Raw genomic sequence first — 15,595 nt, 5'->3', positions numbered from 1 at the left:
TGGTGTGGGTCCTGAGACTCCTGTATCTCCTTTCCGATGGTAGCAGCGAGAGGAGAGAGCATGGCCTGGATGGTGGGAGTCTTTGATGATGGATGCTGCTTTCCTGTGACCCCACTCCATGTAGATCTGCTCAATGGTGTAGAGATTTTTACCCATGATGGGCTGCATTGTGTCCACTACTTTTTGTAGGCTTTTCCATTCAAGGACAAAGGTGTTTCCATGAACTTCTATAGAAGTTTGTCAAAGTTTTAGATGACATGCTGAATCTTTGCAAACTTTTAAGAAAGCAGAGATACTGCCATGCTTTCTTTGTAATGGCACTTATGCACTGGACCCAGGACATATCCTCTGAAAAGGTAACACCATGGAATTTAAAGTTGCTGACCTTTTCTACCTCTGATCCCCTAATGAGGACTGACTAATGGACCTTTGGTTTCCTTCTCCTGAAGTCAATAATCAGCTCCTTGACCTTGCTGACACTGGGCAAGAGATTGTTTTTGTGGCACCACTCAGTGAGATTTTCATTCTTTCTCTTATATGAGGACTCATTGCCACCTTTGATTCATCAACTGACAGTGGTGTCATCAGCACACTTAAGTATGGCTTTGGAGCTGTGCTTAGCCACACAGTCATAAGTGTAAAACAAGTAGAGCAGGGGACTAAGCACACAGCCTTATGGTGCACCTGTGATGATGCTGATTGTGGCGGAGATGCTGTTACCAATCTGAACTAACTGGGGTCTTCAAGTGAGAGAATTGAGGATCCAGTTGCACAAGGAGGTTCTTTGGGGTTATTGATTAGCTTTGAAGGGATGATGGTATTGAATGCCGAGCTGTAGTTAATGAAGAGCATCTTGATGTATGCATCTTCACTGTGCAGGCGTTCCAGGGTTGAGTGAAGAGCCAATAATTTGGCATTTGCTGTTGACCTCTTGTGACAGTAGACAAATTGAAGTGGATCCAAGTCACTTCTCAGGCAAGAGTTGATATGTTTCATCACCAACCTCTTAGCGCACTTCATCATAATGGATGTAAATGCTGCTGGGTGATAGTCACTGAGGTAGGTTACCACTGGTATAATTGAAGCTTGCTTGAAGCAAGTGGGTACCTCAGACTGCCAAAGTGAGATGTTGAAGATATCAGTGAACATTCCAGCCAGTTAATCAGCATATGTCTTTAGTACTTGGCTAGATACCCCTTCTGGGCTGGATGCTTTCTGTAGGTTCACCCTCAGAGACTGAAATCATGGGGTCATTGGACTGTGGGAGTTTGTGAAGGTACCCCCATGTTTTGATGGTCAAAGCGAACATGAAAGGCATTGAGCTCAACTGGGAGCAAAATTTTGTTGTCACCTATGTAGCTTGGTTTTACTTGATAGGAGGTAATAGCATTCAAGCCCCGCCACAGTTGTCAAGCATCCTTCAGTGATCCAAGTGATTTTGTCTGGAAATGCCACTTCGCCCATGAGAAGCTTCTGCCCATGCTGGAAAGTCGGTGTGCCTAGGACCTCGGGGAAAAAGTGTGTATTTCCGTCTCCTGCTATGTACGAGTACTTAGGTTTTCATTGCTTGAATGTATTCTGGTTGTCCCATTACTTAGCTGTCCTCGGTTATTCCAGTGCTTCAGGTAGTCAGTAACACTCCCAGCAAAAATATCAGACATCTTCACAAAGTTTCCTCTGATAACAACACTTTTAAAGAGGAAGATTCTGGTAAAGCATCTGCAGTGCAAGTCTAAAGGTCTGTTCTCCAAATTGTAGCTGTAAGGTACCGCAACGAAGATTAAGTGAAGAGAAAAGGGGGAAATGTTGGGGAAATTTGTTTGTAATGTTAGTGTGTGACTTGAGAATCAATGAGATGTAGAATATGAGTCATGTTGTGCCAACAACTGGGCTTTGAAGAGAATGGGTTTCCAGAATGATTTGTTCATTCCTCTTCTTGGTAATTGTTGTATTATTGTCAGATGTACCAAGATACAGTGAAAAGTCTTCATTTACATGCCATGCAACAGATCATTCAGTACGTAAGTAGATCAAGGTTGTACAAAAAGGGGAAAAAATAGAATGCAGAGATAATTTTACAATTACAGAGAAAGTGCAGTGAAGGCAGATAAATGAAGTGCAACGTCCATGGTGAGGTAGACTCAGATCGAAAGTTCGTCTTTATCATATTAGAAGTCCATTCAAGAGGCCTATAACAGAGGTATAGAAGCCGTCTGTGCGCATACTTATGCATGTTCTTAGGCTTTTGTACTTTTTGCTCAATGGAAATGGAGAAAACAAAGAATAACGGGTTATTCAAAGAATAACAATGATTATCTTGCCCACTTTCCCAAGGCAGCCAGAAATGTAGACAAAGTCAATGGAGGAGAGCATAAACACAAGAGATTCTGCAGATGCTGGGACTCCAAAGTAATACACACAAAATGGTGGAAGAATCTTGCAGGTCAAGACGTGCTTGTGGACAGGAATATATAGTTAACGTTTCAGGTTGTTCTGATGAAAGTTCTTGGCCCAGAATGTTGACTGTTTATTCCTCTCTATCGATGCTGCCCGACCGCTGAGCTCCCCAGCACTTTGCATGTGCTCAGCGGAGGAGAGGCTGGTTTTTTTGTGAAAGACTGGGCTGCAATTTCTTTCTGCAGAGCAGTTGCCAAAAGTGATGCATCCAGAGGGGATGTCTTCTGTAGTGCATCTGTCAAAATTAGTGAGGATCTTAGGTGCAAGCTGAATTTCTTTAGCCTTCTGAGAAAGTAGGAGCATTGGTGTGCTTTTTTGGATATTAGTGATACAGGATATTTAGTGATACTCACGCCAAGGAACTTGAAGCTCTCAACCATCTCCACGTCAGCACCGTTGATTACTTCACTCCATCCTGTTCCTGAAATCAATGAACAACTCTTTTGCTGACATTGAGACGTTGTTTTGATACCATGAAACTAGGCTTTCTCTCCTCTTCCTGTACTCTGTCTTATTGTTATTATTGGGCAGGTGTTAAAGTCTTCTGGCCCTGCCCACATTATATGGATACTGCCAGCATATTAAACGCAACTTGATCAATTAAAGCAGCCATATTTTGCATTTGCTTTGGCCTTCTTTAGCAAATATATTGTTACATTGCCATTGACCCGACACTGGTTTCCTGCTCTCTAACCCCCTACTTCATAAGCAACACTCAGAAAAGCCAGTGCATCACCTCTACAGTTTTTGGGCCAGAAATCAGGAGGCAGGAAAACTGGAAGATCTGTACCACCCACTTTTGGAAGGTAAAACCTACTCGTGAATGGGCCAGGCAATATAGTACTGGCAAGATGTCCTTCAAAGCAAGAAGAGCAAAATATGTTGTTCCACACGGCATATTACTGTCACAAAGTTATTGCGTTGCTTCTCAAGCTAGTTAAGATGAATTTACCTTTATTATTATTCATTAAATAGCAGTAGAAATTGTTAATTAGTCCGTACCTTCTGGTAGAATTAGAAATGAAGGCGTTCTCTTCTACACAGGATTTCAGGACAATAAGGCAAGCCAAGAATGGAATAGGGGACTAAAAGCTCTCAAAGAGGAATGATTTTTAAGGAGTGTCTTTCGGGCATCTTTGGACAGAGGAACCTTTATGGACTGTCAGCTTGTTCGTATTTTATTGTCTTAGCTTCTGTTCAGTTAATGCCATAATCATGTTTGCAATGCCTCATTAAATGGTGTAGATGAAACTGAATCATGTATGCTATCATCACAGCCAGTCAACCTAATTATAAAGGAACCCCAGAAATGTATGTTAATTGAGTGACTGGGTGAAAAGGCCACTCACAAATATGCAATTTGGTATTTTTGCATCTCCCATCAGCTGTTTGCCTCTCCCTTCCCCCAGTAAGTCAAAATGTTAAATTCTCACTCCTTGTGTCCCTGCAATACATATAGACTTCCACACATTTAAAACCCACATACATTGGGTGAGGTCATTATAACATACAGAGAGCAGTGAGTGTAGAGGAAATGGTAATGGCAAATTTGGACGTCTCTCTTAGTTCAAGTCTGTTTACTTTTCTTTTACATTGTTCTGCCCTTGTACACTGACTCAAACAAATGCTTTCCAGCACAGTCCCTTGAGGTATAAGCTACATACTGTCAAATAAATGATTTACAGTCTACGCACTCCCATCTGCTGTTCTGTTCCAAAAGACATTCTCAAAGAAACAGCTTCAGGTCTCAGTGCAGTAAAGAAGCCAACACCTCCCGCACATTGAATCACTCACGTGCCATTGCAGGTACTTTTCACTCTGGGGAATTCAAGCACTTTGAAGAATAACACCAGATGGATCCCAGAACTAGCTAGAGTAGCATTTGTGCTACCGTTGGAGAAGAAGGAACCTGTTTGCTTGAGGATTAGCTGATGATCTTCATTCTTTGTAGAACATTGAAATTTAGATATCTCCAGTCCTGTAGGGATCAAGGATCAACATTATTTTCCAAATACGTACAATTACATGTTTTTGGATTTGCTGTAATTAGGAGTTGTAATTAGACAATGTCCTATTTACCAATGTGAAACATAGAGAAATCATTGTCTTACAAGTAGCAACAGTTAAATATAATTAATCTTATTGACATTGCGTTGTCAACAGAGTATGGAAAGTCAGTAATGACATTTCTAGCACTATGGTTTGTTGGGAAATCACGGAATTTTTATATTTTATACTTTATTGTTGCCAAACAATCGATACTAGAACGTACAATCATCATAGTGATATTTGATTCTGTGCTTCCGGCTCCCTGGATTACAAATCGATAGTAAGTATTAAAAATTTAAATTATAAGTCATAAATAGAAAATAGAAAAATGGAAAGTAAGGTAGTGCAAAAAAACTGAGATGCAGGTCCGGATATTTGGAGGGTGCGGCCCAGATCTGGGTCATGTGCAAATGAACATTTGCACATGTTCTCTTTTCTAGCTTTCCCTTCCCTGGTTTGTACTTCAATCTATTCTTTAATTTCTTTATTCCATCAAAATAAATCATCTTCTTAAAAACTTGTGTTGCAGTTATCTGCTGCACTCTGATCTTAATGTCCTGATACTTGAAGATTATTTTGAGTGTGGTTGAAAATACCAATTGTTGAGGCTATGAATCTTATACAGGGTCTCAGCTAGAACGTAGGTATGGGCTGAGGAGACATAACCTCTGTAGCAAGGCTGATTGTCAAACTTTCACCACTGCAATAATACAAGGGGAAATACTGCAGATCCTGCAAATCTGCGATAAAAGTTCGAAATGTTTAGTTGATCAAGCAGCCTCTGCAGAGCGAGAGAAACAGAGTTTTCCTGTCAATTTAATAATCTTTCATCAGAATGAATAATGCATCTGTTCAGGTGAAAGATCATTGATCTAAATGTTAAAATTGTTTCACCCTCCATTGATGCTGCCTAATTAACTGCGTAGTATGAATGTTTTAAAATTAGTATTATAGTATTTTATAAGTATGGAGATACTGTATATGGAGTTTATGCTATTGAATTGTCTGTGTACATAAACTTTGGAGTTAATTTTATATCTTATTTTAATGTAAAGATTGACTAAGAAATGGATAGTAGTCTGGCTGATTTCAAGAGAAAATGTAAAGCAACTGCTTGCAAGGGCTGAGTTTTTTCACACTACTCCTATAATCCTTTATCTCATTCTGGACTTAATTTTATTTTGCACACCAGAACTCTGAATAAATATGTGTTGTTGAGACAAACAATGATGAAATGGTTTTCAATTTATGCTAGTTGATGGGAAGTGAGCCACGGAAGCTTGAATCCAAACTTTGGTCTCTCTTTTCACATAGTTTAAGGGAAAAATAAACTTTGCTCCACATAAGGAACAAGCTTATTACAGGTTGAGTATCCCTTATCTGAAATTCCAAGTACCAAAACCCTCCGTAATCCAATTTTTCTTTACATGACGTCACAAGTGGAAAATTCCACCGGACACTGCGGAGGTTCCCCGGTGATGTGCAGCTCTGTGTACCTCAGGGGGTTCTGAGAAGTGATCCGCATATGAAATGAACAAAAGATAAAAAATAGAAAAACACTGCTAAAAGTGGAAAATGAAGATCTTGAATGTGTATTAAAAGAGTGGATTTTTCAGCATTGGAGTGAACATATGCTGCTTAATAGTATGCTGATCATGAAGCAAGCAAAAATCTATCACGATGACCTGAAAATTGGAGGTAATTGTGCATATTTAGTAGGCTGGTTGCAGAAGTTTAAGAAAAGGGACGGTTTGCCAAGATCATTGCTGATGAAAATCTAACATACTTACCAGTGGCACTTATATTCAGAGTCGGATATGATAGCGATCCCAAGATATCTCACTATCTATTCCAAAATCTAAAGCCCAAAACATCTGAAGCATTTCAAATAAGAATACTCATATTATGTTTTCAGTTATTAAAAAAGATACAAAATAACACCTCTGCATTTAAGATTAAGCATTGTATGTACTTTCATTACTTTTTCCCCCATTAATTAATCATGGTTCTACAAGGAATTCTTCATCAGAAACTATGACTTGAAAACACATTCCAGCCCTTCAACTACAAGGCACAGACAACTTTCTTTTTTAGTTGCAAGAAATCAGCCAGGCTTGCCAATCTTGTCATCTGGGATATAAAACAGTATAAATTCTTGTGGAAAATAATTTCAAGCAATTGTTTATTAATTTCCAATAGTTTTCAGAAGGATTTCTAATAAAGCTTCTTTTGTAGTTTTAATTTTACCTTTTCACCAGTCATTATTTTATGAATAATACCAAAAATATTTGAAAGTGAAAATTCAATATCCAAAGGAAAATTTGCCTTCACTTAACACAAGGGTTTAAAGAAGTTTACTTGTTAACTTTGGTGTTTACACAGTTCTCTCACTCAAATAATATATTTTTTCTCTTTGCTGTACAGCATGTGCATATTCATATTCTTCCAAGAAAGAAGGGAGACTTCGCAAGAAATGATAATGTCTACATGGAGGTAATTTTAAAAGTCTTTAGCATAACTTTGGATTATGGAAGCAGAACACTTTATTTTCAGTCCTGTGACAGAGAATTGGTATCCAATACACTAACTCAGCTAATTCCGCTTAGGAGACTATTTTATTGTTGTCTTCTAGACAAATATTTGTCAGTTAATGCCTACAGTCCATTCCAGATAAATACAGACACACTGCAAACAGCATTCTAAACTTGTAAAAATTATGCTATTTTTGATTTAATCATAATAATTAAATATAAACTTTTGTATTTACTTTGTGTTCTAATAATCATTGTTAATATGCAACATAGAAGAACAGTAACCTGAATGTTGAATATAATCTTGATCAGATAGCTTTTGAGAAATTAAGTTGCTTGAGTGTAGAACTATAGTGTTGTCCTGCAGCATCACCATCTACGTTACAGAGTTATCATTGAAAATGGAACTATTCATGACCTTGTTCTGCAGTATTGCATTGATATTCGACTGACTGACTTCAGCATTTTCAAGTGTGCCACCTTTTATATGAGGTTATTTAACATTTTAGTTCAGGCATCATTTTCACTTAAATGCAGCTATTTCTTTGCTAAGCATTTGAAGCAGGCCTTGACTTTGAGCAATTGTGTCAAATGGGAGAGAGCGAATTGATTCTATGTTTGCACTTCTCCCAATTTCCACTGAAGTCAATGAAACTAAAAACTCATGAGACATAAAATGAGCTGGTGACTCATAATCACCTTTTTTACCCTTTTGCTCAAAGTGTTATTTCACTGTAGTTTACAATTGTTTGATTCCGCTTTGCAGTCAGATTCACATCAAAATGAAAACAGTTTCTCTAAATAGTTTATGGATTAATTGGATTAGTATTTTTACACTGAGAAATGATTAGAAAATTGATGGGCATTGTATGTCTTATTAGTTTTTAATTTTTATTGGTTAGTGTATTATGGTATACATCTGAAATTAGACTTTTCCTGTGTGCTTGTGATTTGGTTTCTGCTAGGAGTCTGGCTCTAAGATTTTGTAATTCGATGAATATTACTCTGTGCCATAGAAATGTATAACATATGGTGACATAACTACAACCCCATCCTTGATCTCAGTTCAGCAACTCTGCTTGTGATGGCAACTAAGTCTGTCTGCTTGCTGCTATTGAAAAGGCAGCATCTGTGGATGCCTAGAAATAGGATCTCTTGGTCTAAGAATTAGATGATAGCTCACAATTAAATATATTATAATAAAAATGTAAAATAGATGTTCACTTCCCTTCCAAATACCGAGCAGCGTCCATAATAGAATATATTGCTTCACATATGCTTTCTCTTTCACGGCTACACATAAAAACATGAAGATATTTCATAAACTCATTCCTGATGAAGGGTCTCAGCCCAAAACATCAACTGTTTATTCTTCTTCATCGATGCAGTCTGGCCTGCTGAGATCCCCCGCCACTCTGTGTGTATTTCTCAAAAACTTCCTTTTTTTTGTTGTGATGTGAGTAAATTGGTACTGAAGAAGACTTTGCTGTGATTTGCTGTCAATTGTTGCTGAGGAATATTTCTCTGCTGTCCAGGGTCTTTGAAAGCTCTTTCTGGTGGTACCTTTGGAATGTTTCATTGTTTTAGTCTGGATACAGCATCTGTTTCCTTGCAACATTACTGCTTCAAAAGAAAACTTAGAAGATAAAGAGCCAGTTTGATGGCAATTTTCATTGTATTCAAAGGGATGAAATCTCTTACAGTGGGAATTCATGAGTCAGAAGAATACCTAACGTTTGCTGGTCTCTCTCTATTTGTTTATGCTTTGGGTAATTATTGGTGGTGACTGTACATAACAACTCATGGAAGTCTTACCCATAGAATTTTAAAAATTAGGCTGGTGGATATGTGTATTGGGGATTAGGGGAACAGAGCAGAAGGCATGGGTGAGGTGGGACTGGGTATGATGATGAGAGGGACAGTTAAATATATATTTTTAATACATCCTATTTGATGATTCAATGTTTCTAAATTTGGAACTAGATTGAGAAACTGCAGATCAAGTTCAGATGTCAAGTACATGATCAAAGCCACAGTGGTTGAGATATATAAGTGAAGTCAGTGGGTGTATTCAGCTTAACTGATTTCAGACAAAAATGGGAAGAACAAAGTTAGCCTGTAAGTGCCAACTTCTGCTATTGTAGAGCTTGAGTAAATGTGGGAAAGCTTCTTACTCCGCTAGGTACTCAATCCATTCTGTACTACAATGAGTTTTTATTCATAATGACAGTGCTATTCTACCGAAGCATTTAGTAGATAAGGATACCAAGTAATAATGAAGAACCATAAAGTTCCTACCTGCTCCTAGATACAATTAATATAAACAGTACCCTACATGCGTGACTGAGGAATATTAGAATCAGAATCAGGTTTAATATCACCAACATATGTCGTGAAATTTATTAACTTAGTGGCAGCAGTTCAATGTAATACATGATAAATATAGAGAAAAAATAAATTAATTAATGTACATTAAGTAGTTAAATTAAAAATAGAAATGATAAAAACTGAGATACTTTTCATGGGTTCAATGTCCACTTAGAAATTGGATAGCAGAGGGGAAGAAGTTGTTCCTGAATTGCTTTGGAAATAATATACACTTTATAAGGGAGAACTATGTGGGAGGGAAGGGTTAGTTAGACTGATGTCAGAGTAGGTTGAAAGGTCAGCACAACACCATGGGCCGACGAACCTGTACTATGCTGTACTGGACTATGTTCTATAATATATGCTATAGTTACTAGCACGCATGTTATTGAGGTTCTGCTGAATAGTAAAGCACTTGAACAGTGCCATTGTGGTTTGTAGTATTGCAAGTATTTTGCTGAATGTTTGTGCTGCTACCATTCTGTTCCCTAGATATAATCAGCATATAAAACCTATGCAAGACCTTTTGTTGATCCTGTGAGACTGAACAAAGGACACCTCATTTTAAAATTTGCAGCAGATGTCTTGGCTGGCTGAACAGAACATTGATTGTTTGATGTCACTTCTATCAGATTGTAGCAAACGACTTATGTTCTGCAAGTTTTCTTGAAATTACTGCCATGATTTATAAAGTCACATAGGCAGCCATGTGGCATCATGCAAACCATGTTTTATGACACTGCTGGGAGCAGGAAGAATTGAAACTTAGCTAAGAAGCAAGTACCATTTGAAAAATGTGCTGTCGATGTGATAATAATGTTTGTGACTCTGAGTAATAGGCCTGTAAGACAGCCACGGTAACCAGGTTCAGTGCCTGACTTTTTAAAGGCGACTGCCGCTGGTGCTAAATCTGGCAGTAAATCTGCCAAGATACTGCTTTAGTACTTTGGCATATTCTTCCCGGCTTTTGCAAGGATAACAATGTAAAAATAATCCTGCATCAAGTTTCAGCTGAGTGGTTTCATTCAAAATAATAAATAAGGCAATTGAACACTTCATCGGGGAGTTATTCATTATTATTAGCAAAAATATGTGGAAAGGGACATCAGCAAATAAATAGGTGTCCTTCCAACTGGAAAGCATGTGTTTCACAATGTGCTTAATCACACTCAGTTGTTTTGTACTAAGCTGAGACCCTCAAAGTGAGGACATCACATGACTTCCCGAGAGCCTTTCACAATGAAATAAATGCTGTCACCTCAGTAAAATGAAAGAGAATAGATAGATGGAAACATCTCAGATAAAAGTCACATTGAAAGAAAAGTTGTGCAAATATTTTGGGGCCATGAATTTCCACCAAGACTGAAACCCTGACAAGAAGTAGTGAGGAGGTATAGATCTTATCTCTTGATGCTGTGGAAGAATTTAAGAAGTTAAGCTGGGTTTGTATTAATGGATTAAGAAAGTCTTGATTCTGTTGAATAATAGTACAAACACTTATACTTATCTCAATTGCATTGTAGCAGTAGTACAAAGGCATGAGGCGGTGATCATTGAAGAAGCAATGGATGCTATCATCATGCTTCTACAGAAAAATGAAACAACGTGTTTGTTATGCCCACTGGTTATCTTAAGATAGGGACAGCCTTTGTTAATAGTCCAATGTAACATAAACAGGACTCAAAAATAAATGACACCAGCAAAGGAACGTGAAACAAAGGTATTTAATTTGCCAATGAACATTATGATTTAGGGCTCATTGCTGCATAATTATATAAACCCAAAGCATGTGTTGTGTTGAATGGGCCTTACAGGATCAAAAGCTTCTCCCTCACCTATTTTTCTTTGTAGTGTAGGCAAATGAAATTAGGTGAGTCTGACATCAGTGGTAGGGAAGTTGTTGGAATCGATTGTTAGGGATGAGATTACGGAGTACCTGGAGGCACATGACAAGACAGGTCAAAGCCAGCATGGTTTCCTGAAAGGAAAATGCTGCCTGACTAACCTACTGCAATTTTTTGAGGAAATTACAAGCAGGGTAGACAAAAGAGATACAGTAGATGTGGTGTACTTAGATTTTCAGAAGGCCTTTTAACAAGGTGCCACACATAAGGCTGCTTAGCAAGATAAGAGCCCATGGAATTACAGGGAAATTACTAGCATGGGTGGAGCATTGGCTGATTGGCAGAAAACCGAGAGTGAGAATAAAGGGATCCTATTCTGGCTGGCTGTCAGTTACCAGTGAGTTCCAAAGGGGGTCGGTGTTGAGACAGCTGCTTTTTACAATGTATGTCAATGGTTTGGACTATAGGGTTAATGGATTTGTGGCTAAATTTGCTGATGATACAAAGATAGGTGGAGGAAACAGAGAGCCTGCAGAGAGACTTAGATCATTTTGGGGACTGGGCAAAGAAGTGGCAAATGAAATACAATGTTGGAAGGTGTGTGGTCATGCACTTTGGTGGAAGAAATAAATGGGCAGGCTATTATTTAGATGGGGAGAGAATTCAAATTGCAGAGATGCAAAGGGACTTGGGAGTCCTTGTGCGGGATACCCTAAAGGTTAACCTCCAGGTTGAGTCGGTGGTGAAGAAGGCAAATGCAATATTGGCATTCATTTCTAGAGGTATAGAATATAAGAGCAGGGATGTGATGTTGAGGTTCTATAAGGCACTGTGAGACCACACTTGGAGTATTGTGTGCAGTTTTGGGCTCCTTATTTTAGAAAGGATATACTGACATTGGAGAGGGTTCAAAGAAGATTCATGAGAATGATTCCAGGAATGAAAGGGTTACTGTATGAGGAACGTCTGGCAGCTCTTGGGCTGTATTCCCTGGAGCTCAGGAGAATGAGGGGGGATCTAAAAGAAACATTCCGAATGTTAAAAGGCCTAAACAGATTAGATATGGCAAAGTGAGTTCCCATAGTAGGAGAGTCCAGCACAAGAGGGCATGACTTCAGGATTGAAGAATGTCCATTTAGAACAGAGATGCAGAGAAATTACTTTAGTCAGAGGGTGATAAATCTGTGGAACTTGTTGCCACGAGCAGCTGTGGAGGCTAAGTCATTGGGTGCATTTAAGGCAGAGATAGGTTCTTGATTAGCCAGGGCATCAAAGGGTATGGGGAGAAGGCAGGGGAGTGGAGATGACTGAGAGAATTGGATCGGCCCGTGATTGCATGGCGGAGCAGACTCAATGGGCCAAATGGCCTAATTCTGCTCCTATATCTCACGGTCTTATGGTCTTATGGTAATATAGGAGAAGAGGAGAGAGGTGTGGATTATGGTGGGGGCTGTTGACAGTTTTGTGGGGGGGAAGAGAATATATTCGGGAAGAGTTGTGATTGGTTGAGTAATGAGGCGACAAGCTCTGTAACCTGTGACGAGTCAGGCACTCAGGATCGGAAAATGAGAAATATCCTTGGGTGGTTCACCCCCAGAGATAAACATGGGTCAGTTGAATGGAGCTGCTGACACTTTGCTGAGCTATGATCACAGACCTTAAAGGCACATATTAATTATCACGGTTTATGATATATAAATGTCCCTGTGCAACCTGAGAGCAGGAATGTGAAGCGTTGCTGTCTGGGGAGAGAGAGACTGTAATGGAGAGGAAAAGAGCCCTGGGATGAGTGAAACAAATATAGAAGTTCAAATCAAAGTATAAAAGAGATGCCAGCAGAGATGTCATGTGCATCATTTATGGCAAGACACTTGCCAGACCACAGATGGAAGTTGACAGAATGTAGTTATAGTGGACTTCTCTCAGGGTAAGAAGACATCAACAATGCTAGTAGGAATTTTCTGATGTCGTACGCACTTGTATACTCTCTTACACAGATTTTTTATAGAGTCATACGACACTACAGCACAGAAACAGGTCCTTTGGCCCTTCTAGTCTTTGCAGAACTGTTACTCTGCCTAGTCCCATTGACTTGCACTCAGACCATAGCTCTCTATATCCCTCCCATCCATGTATACATCCAAAGTGTTGCGATTAAACCTGCATCCACTACTTAAGCTGGCAATTCATACCACACTCGCACCTCCCTCTTGAGTGGAGTTGCCCCTTAGGTTCCCATCAAATTTCACTGTTCACCTTTAAACTATGACCCCTAGTTGTAGTCACCCAACCTCAGTGGGAAAATGCTACTCGTATTAATCCTATCTATAGCTCTCATTATTTTGTATATTTTTTAACAAATCTCCCCTCATTCTCCTACGGCCCAGAGAATAACATCCTAACCTATGCAGACTTTCCCTATTACTCTAGTGCTTATGTCCCGACAACATCTTGGTAAATTTTCTCTGTATCTTTTCAATCTTATTGATATCTTTTCCAGAAGTAAGTTACCAGAACTACACAAAACATTCCAAATTCAGCCTCACCAATGTTTTGTACAATTCCTGTGTTCAGTACTCTGACTTATGAAGGGGAATGTGCCAAAAACTCTTTACAACCTTATCTACCTGTTTTGACGCTTTCAAGGAATTATTGTTCTGTATTCCCGGATCCCTTTGCTATGCTGCACTCCTCAGTGTCCTGCTGTTCAGTATGTGAGTCCTACTCTGGTTTGTTCTCCCAAACGACAACACTTCACACTTGTCTTCATTAAATTTCATCTGCTATTTTCTGCCCATTTGCCTAGTTGGTCTCGATCACATTGTAAGCTTTGATACCCTTCCTGCTATCCAGTACACTCCTAGTCTTGGTGTCATGCATGAATTTGCTGAACCAGTTTACCACATTATCATTCAAATCATTAATATAGATGACAAATAACAATGGACCCAGCACCAAACCCTGCAGCACACGTCTAGTCACAGGCCTCCAGTCAGAGAAGCAACAGTTTACTAGCAACACACATAAAAGTTGCTGGTGAATGCAGCAGGCCAGGCAGCATCTATAGGAAGAGGTACAGTCGACGTTTCAGGCCAAGACCCTTCGTCAGGACTAACTGAAAGAAGAGCTAGGAAGAGATTTGAAAGTGGGAGGGGGAAGGTGAGATCCGAAATGATAGGAGAAGACAGGAGGGAGAGGGATGGAGCTAAGAGTTGGAAAGTTGATTGGCAAAAAGGATACGAGGCTGGAGAAGGGAGAGGATCATGGGACGGGAGGCCTAGGGAGAAAGAAAGGGGGAGGGGGGAAGCCCAGAGGATGGGCAAGGGGTATAGTGAGAGGGACAGAGGGAGAAAAAGGGGGGGGGGGAGAGAGAGAGAGAAATAATTAAAAATAAATAAATAAATAAGGGATGGGATACGAAGGGGAGGTGAGGCCTGTCTACAGAGGCTTTCTTCCCCCACCCACCCACGGCATTCAAACCAGTATACTCGTTATTGGGGGGCGTAGCCACTGGCGTACCCTGTACTGTTTCCTATCCCCTTTCTCTTTCCTGATGGTCACCCAGTTACCTGTTCCTTAGCTGTAACTAACTCTTTGTCTCTCCTATTAATTAACTCTTCCATCTCCCAAATGATCCAAAGGTTATCCAGCTCCAGCTGAGGTCTGTAAGAAACTGCAGCTGGATGTACTTCTTGCAGGTGTAGTAGTCACGGATGCTGGAGGTTCCCTGTCTTCCCACATCCTGCAAGAGGAGAACATCTCTGTTCCTACTGTCATCCCTGCTGCTCTAACCATGCAATAAGAAAGAAAGCAAAAATACTTAACAAAAACCTTCCTTAGCTTCTGCCTCTTCTTGCCAAAGCCTCATCTCCCCATTCTAACCCTGGCCCAATCATACAATAGCCATTCCTACAATGTCCACTCTGCTTAAACCTAGCCTCCTATTTTATTGCTCCTTGCCAAGTGCCTCATAACCAAAGTGATCTCGAACTCCACAGAAAGTCCCAAGAGACCCACTCATCTTTTAAAGATGGTGCATATGATCCATAAGTAATTGTCCTGTGATCTCAAGCTCTGCAGAAAGCTGCTTTTCTTGAATCGTTGCTCAAGATAACAATTCATACTTGCACACACAACCCGTTGCTAACAACGTATTACTACAGAAACTCTTGCTAACAATGCATTAATACAGAAACTGTTGTTAACAATGTATTACTACAGAAACTGTTACTACACAAACTATCACTTCATCCATAGCCTCCGCAGACTCCATCTTCTTCTACGTTGGCACTTTACCCCTTTAATCCCAGACAGTGGTCAAGCCTCCAAAGACAGAATGATGTAACG

At 39.6% G+C, this 15,595-nt stretch overlaps 1 protein-coding gene across 3 annotated transcripts in view; it reads left to right on the top strand.

Annotated features, from left to right (window-relative positions):
• LOC140210856 (bis(5'-adenosyl)-triphosphatase-like) overlaps positions 1 to 15,595 on the top strand; it is a 998,443-nt gene that overhangs the window by 710,898 nt on the left and 271,950 nt on the right. For all 3 annotated transcript variants that reach the window (XR_011889312.1, XM_072280116.1, XM_072280117.1), the window contains exon 5: positions 6,931 to 6,999. Coding sequence is in view for 2 of the 3 variants with exons in the window: in XM_072280116.1 (XP_072136217.1) it covers positions 6,931 to 6,999 (69 nt within the window). In the remaining variant the exon portion in view is untranslated. The remainder of the gene's footprint in view (positions 1 to 6,930; positions 7,000 to 15,595) is intronic.

The sequence above is a fragment of the Mobula birostris genome, chromosome 16 (assembly GCF_030028105.1).
Source record: "Mobula birostris isolate sMobBir1 chromosome 16, sMobBir1.hap1, whole genome shotgun sequence".
NCBI classification, from domain to species: domain Eukaryota; kingdom Metazoa; phylum Chordata; class Chondrichthyes; order Myliobatiformes; family Myliobatidae; genus Mobula; species Mobula birostris.
This window is presented reverse-complemented; position numbering and strand designations above follow the sequence as displayed.